A 16891-nucleotide genomic window follows, 5' to 3' on the forward strand; every position below is an offset into this window, starting at 1 on the left:
TCCTGTTATTACCAAGCCGAGGAAATTGCCTCAGTTTCCTTTTCATTAATCAAAAAATGAAAGTCGATCTCGCCATTTTTTCCCCCTTATTTTTTTCTTCATTTATTTCATGCCAAGGAATGTGTGATGAACGAGCTTTGCTTATGTGAAGTTGCAGAGATCCATTTTGTTGTCAGAAACATGGATTTTTTTGGGCCGGACGCTCTTTGATGAGCTTGCATGTTTTAAGATGTTGTGTGTGTGTGTGTGTGTGTGTGTGTGTGTGTGTGTGTGTGTGTGTGTGTTCAGGTGCATGTCATGTGTGGCCAGTTTGTGGGGCTGCCAGTGGAACACACATGACCACACCTGCAGCGACATGGACGACAGCGCGGTGGGTGCCAACATCATCAAGCAACGTCAAGTGAGTGTTCTCAAAGGTTCACACATCCGTGGCATGCCAAGGAGTTTTATCTCTGATAGATGTGTTTGATAAATGCTGGAAAAAGTGTAGCAGAAGTTTCAAAAGACACATCTAATCACAACACGTGCCACTTGAGCGATCCAAATTTCCCCCTGAAAATTAATAAAAAAAATGGTATCAGCTGGCACCATCTTCCGTGACAAATACTGTAGGGTGGAGAATATCAATTTATAAGTCAGCAGATGTTTCAGTGATACACTTATCTGTCCCCGCAGATGAGGGTGTCCGTTAAGTGGTTGGCATACTTAAAATGTAAATGATCAAAAGGGAGAGTATCTGATTTGTTTTGATGCCTTCTCAGGGAGCGAACTGTCCTCGGTTTGAGAATCCAGATCCTGTGCTGATCCCGGTGGGCTTCAAGACTCGTATCAGCTTCGAGGGAATCCATTTGGACCTCTACCAGGTAAAGTGGCATAGACACAGTATTTAAAGATTTTCTGGAAAACTATCTAGCTGTTTTTACACCTATTTTCAATTGTCAACCTGTGCATAAGGTAACAAAATGTGACAAAAAAGTAAATAGTCATAGGACCATCGTCAGCACAACTTACGGACCATGTTATTCGAAAGACATAAATGGCCTATCACACAAACGGCAATAAGGAGAAATAAGGTGAGAGGCAGAAGGTGTTTTGTATGAAGTCATCGGCTATCTGGGTGTGAATACACAGATAATACATATATGCATACACCCATGTGTCCCTGTATTTTACTTTATATGCAGATATGTACAATATTTATACAGCAAAAACTAAAAGTGGCAGTAGGATGGGCTGGTTTCTATTAATAACTAAATTTATAACATAGGACAGGGAAAGAAGACAGTCATCCATCCAAACTGCTCTGTGTACAGAGGGAACAGAGGGGCTAGAAAGAATCTGCAGTACAACATTGTCTTTTACATTTCTTGCTCTGTACTGTGGTGAGGGGGAAAAAAGAGCAGCATTGAGGGAACAGTGTTTTGCAAATAGGATCTACATAAATTAATCCACCATGTTTCTCGTCTTTATTTGTCCGTTTCCCCAGGCTCATGTTTTCACCATCGGCACTGAGCTGATGAGAAATGTGGAAGAGGAGGTTAATTTTGAGGACGGGCCGTTCTACACCTTCAGCGGCTTCGATGTGAGTACGGCTGTTTCGTCTACACTCCACCCTTGACTGTTGCTCAGTATTCACACTGGACTGCTGATTTTGTTCCTTTCCTGAGATTGTTCAGATGGCTTCTGGCCAGTTTGCCCTCCACTCAGCACAGGTCCTTGAACTCTAGCTGATTTGTTGGATTATCAAAGTGCAATATAGAACAATCCTGGCACTGAGTAAAATATATTGTAGAGTACCACTTGATTGCAGATTTTTTAGTACCGAAAGAAAGTCTATATTCAAACTTTCTATATATGAACTGACTTTATGTTTCAAGCTTATAAATAAATCAAAGTCACCCTTTAGCAGTCACCCTTTGGTATTCTCTAGCTCCCTCTAATGGACAGACTCTCCTCACTGGAGTTATTTTAGCTCTATCTCCACATTATGAATTCTGTGATTGGGAAGCTCAAACAGTACCTAGCCCCCAGCTATGTTCTTTCCCAACATTGATTTCTTTAGCTGAAAATCTGCCAGACTGGGTATAATTTTTTTTTCCTCCCCTGGCACGAGGGAGCGGCAGCCCACACTGTTTGCCGAGAAGAGCTTAAGTGCTATTAATCACTGGATTCTATATTAATAATTCATTTTCTTCCAATTCCTTAGTTTTCTTACGACAAGTCACCGGAGACCAATGTTCTCTTCTATGTGAAGGACAAGGAGTCGGGCAAGAAGATGGACAGCACGCTGAACGGTATACTCTCGTACATTTTAATGTGGAGACCTTATTTTTAATGCCCTGTGTGCTCACTGCTAGTCCCAGTGTGGGACTGAGGAAGCTGCCTTTTAATCTTCAATTGAAAATGAATGACCAAACATGTTTTCACAAATATGAAGTGATCGTGAGGTCTGTTTTACATTTTCCTCGTCATGTAAATTAAAAGCTATTAGAAGACACGAACGTAGACATCTCACCATTTATTCATAAAAAGCAAGACCTTTATTAAGTATAAGAAAATAAGTATAATGCATTCTCCCCTCACTACTTCCCCTACAGTCACCCTGTACAACTGCTCCATGGGGAGGGAGGACTGTAGTCTCTGTAAGAACGCAGACCCAAAGTACAGGTGTGTGTGGTGTGCCAAGCAGAGAGCGTGTGTGTACGAGAAGCTGTGCAATCCTGACCAGCAAGGGTCCAAGGATCCTTACAACACCGAGTGCCCCGATCCCCAGATCACTGATGTGAGTAGTTACAATGTTGTCATCTCTTTACGTTGACCTTTGAACTGCATGAAAGGCTTGTGCCTTGCAGTGAAAAGGCAACTACTTTGGTGATTGGATTATTGATTGGAGCACTTTATTGGCCTCACCACTTTCTGTCAACGGAGGAATTGAGAGTCTGTTTCTCTTTGAGGCCGTGTTGAGCTCATCTGCTGCACATCTAGATTGGATCAATTCTTTCTTTGCTCACTTAATTGTTGGTGCCTCATTGTCATTGACAAAAATCCATCAGTAATTGTGTTGATGTCATTGTGATAGAGGTTATATGACTGGTACATACTACAGCCTGACCGATACAGCAGCCAATAAAGATATCACAGATAGATCGCTATCAGTATTTGTGTTTGCGAAATGCTTTATGGCATTTTTATGTAAGTTATCTGTTATGTGGTCCTTTGGTCCAGACTGAAATATCTCAACAGTGGATATCTCTATATCTCAGTGGATCAGTCCTACGGACGTTGGCGATCTCCTGACTTTTGCTCTACCACCTTTGCTCGCCACCATGACGTTTACTTTTTTGGTTTTTGGTGACTTGTTTTGACAACTACTGGATGGATTGGTACTGTTTTTTAGATTTTAATTTACTACTTCAACTTTAATAATGTTTTGTTCCATGTATTTTTATTTTTAATTAATATTAAACATTATTTAAATTTCAATTATGTTTACTGTTCAAGATTTTACTGCCATCTTATATTTATGATTACTGACCTTCGATTATTAAAAAGTATTGTTCAACTGTAAAATATCTTTATCATAGAAATGTTTGTTCATGTTATGCGTTTACATAGAACATCTTCCCATATATTGTGATCAGACACTTTAATTATCCAGCATCAGTTTCAGGCTTTAATACACTTACACACACATGCAAACATGGCTCATACAGCGTGGATGTAATTTTCAACCATGACCTTAAATATTAAACACTTAAACTATTCAGCGGACTTAAACATCTAAATCTCTTGTACCTTCTTATTGCACAACTAATCTGTTTAAATCAATTTTAAATCCCTTTTTCTTCTTCCCCCACCACTATATCTCTCCATCCAGATCATCCCTCGTTTCGGCCCCCTGCAGGGAGGAATCTCCATCACCATCCGGGGCTCCAACCTCGGCATCCACAAGGAAGACATTAAAAGCATAAGCGTGGTCGGGGTGCCCTGTATCCATCGGCAGGAGAAGTACTCCGTTTCCACGAGGTAATACTTACACATTTGTTGACATGTACACTACTGGTCAAAAGTTTGGGGTCACTTAGAAATTTCCATTCCACTCCATTATAGACAGAATACCAGCTGAGATCAGTTGCATTGTTTTTTTTAACCAGGGCAGCAGTTTTCAGATTACATTATGTGCTTACATAATTGCAAAAGGGTTCTCAAATGTTTTCTCAGTTAGCCTTTTAAAATGATATCAGATGAGTAAACAGAATGTGCCTTTGGAACATTGGATGAATGGTTGCTGATAATGGGCAATGTAGATATTGCATTAAAGATCAGCCACTTCTTTCTACAACAGTCGAGAACCCTTTTGCAATTATGTAAGCACATAATGTAATCTGAAAACTGCTGCCCTGATTAAAAAAACAATGCAACTGATCTCAGCTGGTATTCTGTCTGTAATGGAGTGGAATGGAAATTTCTAAGTGACCCCAAACTTTTGACCGGTAGTGTATTTATGCAAAAATATGAGCAGAAGCAGCCCACACACTGTCTCACACTGTTGGTCAAACTGCGTCTGGGCAGGTATACAAAAAAGTAATTTTCTCCTGAATACCTTATCAGCTAAGGTGCTTCACCTTTCCTTGAGGTCACCAGAGTGCATGTTTTAATTAGCTCATTATGCCACTGTATTGATCCGAATGGCAGTGGTGGAAGAAGTATCCTGATCCCTTTTTTAAGTAAAAGTACCAATACAACAATGTAGAAATACGTCATTATAAGTAAAAGTTCTGCATTCAAAATCCTACTTAAGTATAAGTACAGAAGTATTATCAGTAAAATATACAAAAAAAATCAAAGCATACTGTAAGTACTAGTTCCGAAGACAAATGGCCCCTGTGGCTGATGTATTATTATATATTAGATTGTTAATTCTGATGCATTAGTGTGTAGGTAGCATTTTACTGCTGTAGCTGGTCAAGGTGGAGCCACTCTTTGTACAGTCTGGGGTTGTGAGATGATTAATGGGGAGGAAAGAAGAAAAAACTAAGTTCTGCTACATAAATTTGTATTTATATTTTGAACTTTTCTCTAATTTTTTTTTTTGTGCGAAATATTGGATACTTTTACCTACTTTTGTTGTAACTTCAGCTGTCAGATAAATAAAGTGGAGTAAAATAAAAAAAATAAAAAAATAAGTACAATATTTCCCTCTGAAATGTATTGGAGTAGACGTATAAAGCTTCAGGAAGTATCTCAAAATTTTACTTAAGTACATTACTCGAGTAAATGTACTTTCCACCGTTGCGGTATACTGCTGAATGTCAGTCTTTAAATACTGTCTGAGGCCACAAATGACCAGAGCAGCCTGAATTCTTGGAGATAAGAATTCACCAAAGCCAAACCTTTTTAAAGATTATTTTTTGGGGCTTTTCCGCCTTTAATTTGACAGGACAGCTAGGTGAGAAAGGGGGAAGACATGCAGGAAATCTTCACAGGTCGGATTCGAACCCTGGACTCTGCGTTGAGGCATAAACCTCTCAGTATATGTGTGCCTGTTCTACCCACTGACCCAACCCGGCCACACCAAAGCACTGATTTGATAGCATCACACACATTTGCCACAGCTTTTTGGCGGTTAGTGTTCATGTCACACAAATGGTCTATGAAAAAGAAAACATCCACATTGTTGCCCCACAGCCACAAACCAGAACTGTTGACACCTGGCAGGACGGATCCACGTTTATGACAAATTCTTGCCCCACCATCTGCATAATGAGGCATAAACCAGGATTTATGAGACCAGATGGAATGTTTTTACACCCTTAAATCATCCACTTCTAGAGCTCACGAGCCTGCTGTAGTCTTCATCTTGTTGTTAGTTGTCTTCAATGGTCTACAGCATGTTGTTGCTTTTAGATTTGACAGGTTTTCCATTGTGATATTTCATTCCTTCACATCACCGTTGGAGCTGTTAATTGTCTCCTCGTGGCCCACCTGTTAGCCCGAATGAGGCTTGCCATTTTATGCTGACCTCTTTCATTTGCAACACATTCTCCCTGAGGATGTAGACGTGTTTGGTTTATCACGTTTCCAAGGAAACTCCAGACAATGCTGTGTGCTAAAATTCCCAGAGGGATTCATTTTTAAGATGCTAGAAGCAGCCAATCTGGCATAAAAAATCATACTGCGTTCATATCTGCTTATTAGTCATCAGATTAACCAGTTTTTACTTTTTTCTTCTTGTTTTTTTTAATTACCTCAGTTATTTTCACCACTTACTCCAATTAACTAAAACAAGACACAATACTAATTTGTCTGCCAATATCTGTAATATTCAGAACAAGCTCATTTGGATGGATACATTTGGACAAAGATTGCATGAGGCTCTGATGCTGATCTGTCTGTTTCCACTGGCGCAACTCCAGACTGGAAGTCAAAGTAGTACAGACAAGTGTTTTGATTTGTAGAAGTTGTTTAAGTTCAGAAATGCTGATCCCATTTTCGCAAGCGCTTTTACAAACCTGACTGATCATTAATGATCACCTGACTGATCATTAATGATCATTAATGATCAGTCAGGTCTTGCATAGAGTTAATATGAGTCAGTTCATCGCTTAGTTCATCAACAAAAAACGTATCAACAACATGTCAAAGATTCTCTGTACCCAGACCTCACCTTGAGTTTCCAGGATATTGTGTTGGGCCTTTTTCATAATTGTTTGACATTTTATAGAATACATTTAATCAGAAGACTAATTGAAAAATTTAAATAGTTGGTAGTTGCAGCCCTAGTCTTAAATATTTTCTCACTTTTCCTTCCGTTGTCCTGTCCAGTGTGGTGTGTGAGATTGGCCCTGTTGACCCCAAGAACACCTGGGGCCAGGTGGAGGTGGAGGTGAAGGGGGGAAAGAGAGGAACCTCCTCCATGTACTTCACCTACAGGGTAAATACTCTCCCTTATACACATACTGTACACACACTCTCTCTCTCTCTCTCTCTCTCTCTCTCTCTCTCTCTCTCTCTCTCTCTCTCTCTCTCTCTCTCTCCTTAGCTGCACACTCAGTATGGAGGCGTACCAAAAAATGAATGTATGCAAAAGCTTTCAGCTGATTTGATGTTTTATGGTCTCTATTATGTTTCCATTTCCTAACTGCAGAGAGCCCCTTATCAGAACATTCCAAGGGCATGTCATTTATGTGGAATGTACAAATACAACATCCTAATGTATTGGTAAATTAAGCACCTAGATGCTGTCACATTACAATGGTAATGTACTGTACGATAAGCCAGAATGTGTATGCATTCCTTTTTAACCAGATGCTGTGCAGTAGCCCCCCTTTTCTCGCAAATAGCTACGCTGTAGCCTGTTAAAGTATTAAACTGGCTTTTCATATCTCTGGCTGCGCTAAAACTTCCCCACAAGGGAGTGCTCCGCCTAACTGTTTGCTAAGCAAATTGAGGCAGATGTGGTGCTTGTATGAGTGTGTGTGTGCACAAACGTTTCTAATAGAGAGTTGGAGATCAAGGAGGGTGAGAGGAAATGTGTGTATATGACAGCATTTTGTGTGTTGTTCTTGTGTGTGAGAGCGAGCCTGTGGGTTGGAGCTTGTGTGTGCCTGTAAATCCTTGCAGGGGAAAGATGAGTATGTATTCATGCTGTATCTTGCAACCCTGCCTCCCCCCTCACCAGGACCCAATTCCAGAGATGGTGAAACCCTCCAGAGGTCCGAAAGCTGGGGGCACCCTCATTACAATTTCTGGACGATTTTTGAACACAGGCAGTATGGATGATGTCCAGGTTACCATCGGAGGGGTGGATTGCACTGTGTAAGGACTTCTTTCCTTATTAATTGTCATTCATGCCAAAGCCCAATTCTCTTTCAATTCAGTCTCGTCAGTTGATAAGTGCTACTTGTTATACAGACATTGTATTTTATGCAAATTCTACAGTATGCACACTTTGAAGCCCATAAATTGATTTCTTTTTTTTACGTTCCTGAGGCAAAAATGGAATTGACCTTAACTTTGGTGACATAAGCAGGATTCTTTTTCTCTTACCATTTGCCTTCGCTGTTGTGACCACCAGTGTTCTGTCAAACCCAGTCCATGGTGACATTTTAGGCAGAGGTAACGTTAAAATAACGAGCTAGAGGAGCAGCAAAGCCAGGATTTAACAAGCTGTCAAGCTGCTGCCATGTTGGCTTCCACTGCACAGGAACCTTGTGCGACCCCCACTCCTGCAGCCAGTTAGTGTTATGTCCTTGTCTTTGCAGGGAGCAATTCGGAGAAGAGATCACCTGCAGGACAGGGGAATACGGAACAGATAAGGTGCCCTCCGACCCTCTCACCATCACGGTGAGGTATGGAAAGAGTACCACAACAACCATCCCAAGTGCCTTCCAATTCTTGGAAAATCCTATCATGCTGGACCACCACCCCAAAGAAAGCTTTGTCTGGTCAGTATAAAGTAGCATCACACTAGCGTTTTACCTCGAATCAAAGTGTTTGTAATATTGCTTTCACCATACTTGGAAACATATGGTGAATGAAAATTCAGGGGAAATTTTGGTATTTGGTGGGTGTTATTTTCATGTTTTTGTCCATTTCATATCACGTTTTACCCTTTACCTTCTTTGTAGAGATTTGGGAAGTTTGCCACAACAGCTATAGAGATTAGGAAGGGACTGCCTTATTTTTGTATTTTCAGATGAACTCAAACACAAGTGTTTAAAATGCTCTCTGTTAGATTTAAGTGTTTAGCCAAGCTATTGGTGTGGCTCTTAGGATGGCAATGTTGGCCGGTCCAACAATTGAAACTGAAATATCTCAACAATTGGATGGATTGCCATGTAATTTGGAATAGATATCCATGGTTCTAAGGAGATGAATCCCATTAACTATGATGATACCTTGACTTTTACTCTTGTGCCACCTTGAGGTTCTTATTTGGCAGTTTTGAGTCAAATGTCTCAATGACTATTGGGTGGATTGTCATAAAAATTAGTACACAAATTTATGCTGCCCTTAGAATGAATTGTAATTACTTTGGTAATCTCCTGACTTTTCATCTAGCGCCATCATCAGGTCAATATTTCTCTTTGTCCAATACTTTGCTTCATGACAAATTACCTGCAATACAAATGTCTTTCCCATCAGCCTCAGCTGTACTTTGTGTTTATTGCTAATTAGCATGCTGACACCCTAAATTATGATTGTGAACATGGTAAACACTATACCTGCTTATCATCAGCATGTTAGCGTTGTCATTGTGACCATATTAGCATGCTGACATTAGCATTTAGCTCAAAGCACCACTGTGCACCATTAGCATGAGTACACTGTTAGTATTGTTTGGAAAGCTGTAGGAGTCTTATATTCCCTGAGTTGGCATTTTCCCAAATCTCTACAACAGATATGGCGGGGAAAATTTCATTTAGAGTAATAGTGAAAAAAAGGACAACAACAAAAATGTAATTTCCCTTTTAAATATCTCACACTGTGCTTTTGTTTTTAAAGTAGATAAGCCAAAAAAGAAAAGGAAAAGCAACTATCTTGACATTGATGACAAGGTCGTATAGAAAAGAGCCGTTATGGAAGATTGAACACTTAGAAAGGCAGCTGCCTTGTTCTCAGCCCTGCAAGCTTCTATCGTCGGAAACCTTGGTAAAGGTTATTAATGCCAAGAACCTTTTAGTTTTTTAAAAGGATGATTTGTCCTCCAAAAGTTGCTGAGTCTGCCTGTTGTTTGTGTATGTGTGCAGAATATTTCCCATACTTACGTCTGATTTGCTGAAGGGGATACAAATGCTAGTCTTTGATGTTGTACCAAATGTCTTGATGATCTCGAAAAATTGATGCATTAGACGGTTACCTTGTTTTCTTCTGTGCAATTGAAAGCACTAGGGCGTGTGTGATTAGGCACGCAGACTGGAATAGGAATAACAGACAACAGATACGCTGCTCCCAGGCTAAACTAATTTGTTTTCATCTTCAGTGAAAAGAAATTACCCCAGGTGCAATTTAAGAAGTGTGTCTGTCTTCCTGTAACTCTAGCCATGAGCTTGTCTTTGTGTCGCTGGGAAATACTCATTTGTGTGTGTGTGTGTGTGTTTTAGTGGAGGGAGAAACATTGTGGTGACCGGCTCCGGCTTTAACCTAATCCAGACTGCGGTCCTGAAGGTCCATGGAGACAACTCAAAAGCTGTTGAGGTGCGTGTGTCTTCCATCCCCCCTCCCCCCCTTATTTATCAGTATCTTCCTTGCCGTCTTCCCATCAGCCTGTTGATTATCCTCTAAAAGACATCATTTAACATTGTTTAGTTCACTCTTCCTGTTTTCCTATGATTCTTTGTCTTAGAGAATTTCCACTTTTCCATTCCCCCCCTCACACTAACAGCACTGTTCATCGATTTCACCTCATCTTATGAGCCCACGACTACTGTGGTGATTCATTCAAACTCTGTCAAGCATGAACACTCACCAACAAACACAGTCCTCCATGCTTCCACTGATCAGAGAGAGTCCATAAGGCGGTATTACTTCCTCTCACTTCTTAGGCCATAAATCCTTAAAACCGATTAAGATTGCAGATATTAGCGCCACTGTTTCACCCTTGCCAAGTTATAAGTTCCTCGTCCAGCTTAATCAAGTAGGATTGACTCTGCCAGGGAACTTGAAGGAGCTGCACACAACGTGCCGCTGCGTGCCCTCCAGTGTACTGGGCAGTGTTAAGCAGTAGCAATTTTGTTCATTTCATTTAAAGGGTTAAATTTATTTCCGGAATTAAGGTTGCAGAAGATTATGTGAATATGCTGCTCTTCACCACTTCACTCCCGGCCAAGACCCTGGTCCCCTGCTACCCGGGGGACAGGAGAGATTTAAAAATACTCCTGGCTGCCACAAACTAGCAGCAGATGTAAAGTGTTATCTCAAAGGCCTTGGCTGGTCAACTTCATAAGCTTCTCTTGGTTTAAGTCTATCCACTGAACTAGACCCAAATATTTGTGGCTGCTGGCTTGTGGTGAAAGCATGTTGATTACATTATGGGTCACGTTAGCGGCTCAAAGCAGTGATGTTTTTCTTTTCTACAGTATTAAAGACCCTCTAACTCTTGTTTGTAATTGTAAACGGAGACTCCAAGTCAAATTTTTAATTTGTTCAATACTTTGGTTTATAACGGCCTACCAGCATTTTGTTACCTTTGGACAGAGCCAGACTAGCTGTTTCCCCGTTTCCAGCTTTTGTGCTAAGCTAACTGGCTGCTGGCTGTAGCTTCTTGTTTATCGGACAGATATCAGAGTAGTATAAATCTTTCTATCTTTTTTTTATAAAAATTTCCCAAAATGTTGAACCATTCCTTCAAACACCGAGCAACATATGGTCAGAAGGGACAGGTAGTGCACAAAACTACTGTAGGTTCACAGTTTAAAGAAATGTAACAGGACAAATTTACTTTTGACAAAAATGTCATTAAATGACAAAAAAATAATGTTTTTTTTCAAAGCATTATCTGATGTAGCCTACGCCTTTTGCCTTTTCCTTGGACATTTTAAACTGTGTGTAGGACTGTAGGTTTTAGCTGTCACACACAGTATTCTCAGTGTGAGTTGTGATTCATCAGAGGCTGCTATTCTATGATGGCAGATTGGGATTTTAACAGAGTGACTGAAAAGAGACACCTTCCCCATTGTACTAACCCAGGTTTTTTTTCTCCCACCATCCAACCCCCGAAACACTAACATTAATTCACTGCCTCTTTGAAAAAAGGCCTCAACACTGTTTGATTTTCTTTCTCCCCATATTTCATATGTTAAATACTGTTATACTCACCTTCATGTCTTCTTTTGCTTGTGTGTGTTACGTGTCAACATACATCTTGTATTGTATATGTCCAGTTATGACATTTTACTCTCCCTCCGATACATTCAGAAAGCCCACGAGAAGAACGACACAGTCATCCAGTTTTGGTCTCCAACAGTAAACAGTTCCCTGAACCAGCCCTTTAAAACCTACATCCAGCTTGACAACTGGGAGAAGGAACTGAAGCCCTTCGACTACCAACCTAACCCCATCTTCAACAAGCTGACCAAGAAGGTCATCACTGAGGCCAGCATCATCATCGTCACTGTGAGTGCCGGCTGCTCTGGGGTCTCATTTATAAACGTGGCATATGCACAAAATGGGGCTGAAAATGTGCCTACGCCACTTCCCACACAAAGGTTGTGATTTATAAAAAACAAACTTGACGGGAGAATGTGGGGTCCTCCACGCAAACTCTGACACATGCGTACCCACATTTTGGAGACAATGGGAATTAGCGACGCAGATGGTGAGGTGGTGAACTGAAGTCAGACTGCAGAAAGTAAATGTGGGAATAACGATTACTCTTAATATTTTCAAGTATTGATGCCTCACGTACATTTTTTCACTCCATATCATCCACGTTATCATGAAGATTAAATCCAGCAGTGTTATTTGCGCTTGTACTGAGTCATAATTGTTCCATAAACACCTCCAACTCAAATCTTAAATAAAAATTTGTTATTAATATTTAATCGGCACTGTCTCACCGTCACATTATCCGTAACGGAGCACACGAGGAGGAGATGGCCCGACTACATGGAATACAGGATAGCATAAAATACCCTACCATTAGATAACAGCAGAACACAGTGTAAATAACTAAATATCATCAAATGTCAGTCTTAAAATACAGATGGTAAGCTCTCGCGCAGTTGTTACACTTAATGTCCTCGTTATCGGTCCAAACTTTAATACTGTTCGTGACAAAACCTGCATGAAGAAAAGTGTGTTTGCCTATTAGACTTTCGTCTTCAATTTGTATCTCGGTGTGAGAGATACCACCAGTTGATGCTGTGATTTTGGCAAGGTGTTAACAATCACAAATTGTTGTAAACATATAAATTCTGCGGTGACCCTCGTGCGTAATGCTGCATGATGCCACTGCTGGCCCTGCAGGAGGACTACGCCAATGGAAGAATCAGGAGAGAAAAACACTTCAGGGACTACGACGATGACTGGCTAATATGCCACTTTAAATTCCCTAAAGTTGTGCTCTTGGATCTATATACTGAATTGGGTCCAGTAGAGAGGGCAACGCGCCAGAACCGTGCCATCCCGGTCCAAATACAGGTCCTCGCCACTCTGGGGGCAACCGGCTGTTTCCTGAGGGAAATGGCAGACAGCTAAGTGTTTTATATAAATATTATAATCTTCAACTTTATCACTAAGGCTTGTTTGGATATAATATATAGTTCTGTTAAATCTTATCATAGGTCTGGTATATCGAAGCTGTCCCTGAGTGCCGTAAAGCCTGACGTTTTGGACGATATTATTAATATAGGCAGTCTATAGATCAGGTTTCCCTACACTATGCTAGAACAGGCCGAAATTATAATTCAATTTGCAGGAATTCACCAGTGTCTAAGAAGTTTTTTGCTTTTTCCCTGCCAGTCGTCATGATTCGGCGTAACGAAAGAACAACTGTCAGGGTCATTAACATACTGATCAGCATTCATGAGGTGCTTTGTTTGACTATTTATGGTTAAAAATGGGCGTGTACAGGGCATGGTATGAGGCTGATTCACGTACGCACACTTGTGGGTGATCTGTGATTTATAAAGGGAACATTGCTTACAGATGTGCGTACGCACGTTTTATAACTCAGATTTTTTTTTTTTTGCGTACGCCATTTTTGGCTTTTGGGCTTATGTACACTTTTAGTAAGGATCCTACGCACAGTTTTATAAATGAGACCCCAGGTCCTTTTCAATGCTGTAAAGGAATTAAGACAAATGGTGTTATTATCAGGCTTGAGGATAAAAATGGAAAAGATGCTGAATTGCAGTTACTGCACCACATTTTCACCCTTTTACTTTGTAAATATTTGTTTTAATGAAAAACAAATGATGCTCAATTTACAGTGCAATTGCAAGATACATTTTTGTGTTTGATACATAAATATTTCCATTTGTGCATGAAAAAATATATTTAAAAGTAATGAAAAGGTAAAATACACACGTGTCGACAGATACACACAAATGTACTTATAGAAAAAAATGGTAATCATAAAACTAATAGATACATAAAATAAGCTTAAATATATATATTCAAGTAAAATAGTGTTAATGACACATAACTTATGACTGATAATAAATGCAACCTATAATAAAAGAAAACAAATGCAGTAAAAATTAATAAATACACATACACACACATAAAATAATAAAAGATTTTATATAAAGCAGTAGCTGCTTATATTACTAATGTAAATAAATTATTTATCAATACTTTATTTATTGATAAATGCCTTGATTTCTTGCTCCTGACGGAGACTTGGCAGAGAAACTTGGAATACGGCCCTCTAACTGAACTTTGTCCACCAGACTGTTATTTTACCAGTACTCCCAGGACCTCGGGCCGGGGTGGAGGGCTCGCAGTTGTGTATAAAAACGGCTTTCAAAGTTTGACGGTACCCATTGGGTTTTTTGCTTCATTTGAACTGCAGGTGACCAAAGTTGGTAGTTCTAATCCGTTTTATTGTATTTTAATTTACCGACCCCCTGGTTCAAACAGTTCTTTTTTGTCTGAATTCTGTGATTATTTTTTTTTTTATCATCTATTATTAGGTTGGATAAAGTGGTTGTGGTTGGAGATTTTAATACTCACGTCGATGACATGTCTTGCACTTTTGCTGCTGATTTTCTTAATGTAGAGTCTTTTAATTTTATCCAACATGTGTCTGGTCCCACACACGTTAGGGGTCATACTTTGGACCTTGTTTTTACACTTGGTCTTAATCTTGACTCTGTTTGCTCTGAGGAGCTGCATATTACTGACCATGACTGCATTTTGTTCAACCTGTCTTTTAATTTAGTTCTAGTTTAAAGTAGTTTTAGTTTTAAATTGCTTCTCAGCTGAGAAGTTTTCTGCAGCTTTTGACCAAAGCACAGTGCTGTCTTCTCATGCTGATATTAATTGTCTGGTCCACTCCTTCAACACATATTGCTCATCAGTTTTGGATAAAGTGGCTCCAAGTAAAATGCGACATGTTTCCTCCGTCAACTCATCCCCATGGCTAAACGACTTAATTCACTGTTTCCGGCGTACATGTCGGAGTGCAGAACGACAGTGGAAATCCTCCAAGCTTCATGTTCACCGGCTGTATCACAAAGACCTATTGACTGAATACAACAACATGGTTAAGGAGGCGAGGACATCTTACTTTTCTAACCTTATTTCTTCCAGTAAACGTAACCCTAAAGTCCTTTTTGAAACCATCAACAATATTGTCAATCCTGCTCCTCCTGAAGTGCCAGTGTTTTCAACTAAGGACCACAGTGACTTTCTCAATTTCTTTGTAAATAAAATGAGTGATGTCAAAAATAGCATTATCCCCTCTACTACTCCATATTCGCTCCACCAACCTGGATACATCAATTCCCGCAAATTATAGGCCCATTTCCAAGATGCCTTTTTATTTCAAAAATTTTAGAAAAGGTTGTTGCTAAACAGTAGAGGTCGACCGATATGGGTTTTCTCTGGCCGATGCTGATGCCGATCTTTAGAAATCAGGGTCAGCCGATGGCGATAAATGCTGCCGATTTGTTTGGCCGATATGTGCTTGTTTTTAAACCTCTATTTGAAAGATAAAATGTAACACTAATATACACAGAATTTCTCAACAAAAACATTTATTGAACACTTCACCAATCTACACTTGTATACTTCAATTAAAAATGTATAATATAAAAACATACTGTATATTGTATAAATAATGTATGAAAAATATATTAAATAAACGAAACCAGTAAGAACAAAATAAACTTTGTCAAATAAACTTTTCAATGAAAAAATAAAGTTTAGTGCACTTAGCAGCATTTATTAAACTTCTGAGAATACAAATCTGCTTCACAGAAAGTGACATATTAATCTCAACACTATTTCCTCCTAACTCCTGTTGAATCACATAAGACTAGGGCTATCTAAAGTCAATTCTTCTTCACCTTGTTTGTTAGGTCATTGTTCATTTGTTGAAGTGTTTTATCTGTGTTTTGGGGATCCTACTGTTACATGTCCTGTTGTTCTCATTAGGATCTTATCTGAGCAGATTTCATTCAAACAACTCTTGGTTGTAATTTAAAACTCGTCCAGCCAATTTAATAAAATTAAGGGTTTTATTTGTGCTTGAGTCCATAGATGCAGTTAATGGATCCAGGCACGGAGAACTGAAGGCTCTGTTAGCAATGATTAGCTCTGTTAGCGGTTAGCTCCAGTTAGCTCCGTTATAGGAGTGGATGAGACTGCCACGGACAGGGGTAACAACCAGACTCTGATAAATAACATTCGGGGAACTTCCACAGCGGTGTGGCCGCGGTGTTTTGTACGGTTTTATTAGTACAGTTAATCCCAAGGCAAGAACACCAGGATTGTGCTACTACTAACGGTAGCATCTGAGCCTGAAGTGACTATGCGAGACACACGGCGCAAGACTTCACGAGGGGAGGGGCTGGAGGCAGCTTGTCTGGGTGCGCTGTAAAAAATGTCGCCTATTCATGTTTTTAACACTAGGCTGCCTGCAGATGTGCCTGCCTATTAATCGGTTTGATATACTGGGATATTGGCCGATGCCGATTATGTAAAAAAAAATGCCAAAAATCGGCAGATTAATCGGCCGGCCGATTAATTGGTCGACCTCTATTGATTACATACAACATTTTAGACAAATTGCAATCTGGCTTCTGTCAGAAACACTCAACAGAAACCGCTCTTCTTAGTGTGTCCAGTGATTTATTAATGTTCTCTGACATGGGTGAATGCTCGTTTTTGGTGCTGCTGGACCATAGGGCAGCTTTTGATACAGTGGATCACAACATCTTGC

The 16891-nt window shown here is 39.9% G+C and overlaps 1 protein-coding gene across 2 annotated transcripts in view; it reads left to right on the top strand.

Annotated features, from left to right (window-relative positions):
* Positions 1-16891, top strand: part of plxnb2b (plexin b2b) — a 131646-nt gene that overhangs the window by 86096 nt on the left and 28659 nt on the right. For both annotated transcript variants that reach the window (XM_031283361.2, XM_036002871.1), the window contains 11 exons: positions 289-400; positions 762-863; positions 1487-1582; positions 2207-2294; positions 2598-2782; positions 3878-4026; positions 6826-6934; positions 7682-7818; positions 8265-8447; positions 10107-10200; positions 11920-12117. In XM_031283361.2, coding sequence (XP_031139221.1) covers positions 289-400; positions 762-863; positions 1487-1582; positions 2207-2294; positions 2598-2782; positions 3878-4026; positions 6826-6934; positions 7682-7818; positions 8265-8447; positions 10107-10200; positions 11920-12117 — 1453 coding nt within the window. The remainder of the gene's footprint in view (positions 1-288; positions 401-761; positions 864-1486; positions 1583-2206; positions 2295-2597; positions 2783-3877; positions 4027-6825; positions 6935-7681; positions 7819-8264; positions 8448-10106; positions 10201-11919; positions 12118-16891) is intronic.

Source organism: Sander lucioperca, chromosome 7, assembly GCF_008315115.2.
Source record: "Sander lucioperca isolate FBNREF2018 chromosome 7, SLUC_FBN_1.2, whole genome shotgun sequence".
Lineage (NCBI taxonomy): Eukaryota > Metazoa > Chordata > Actinopteri > Perciformes > Percidae > Sander > Sander lucioperca.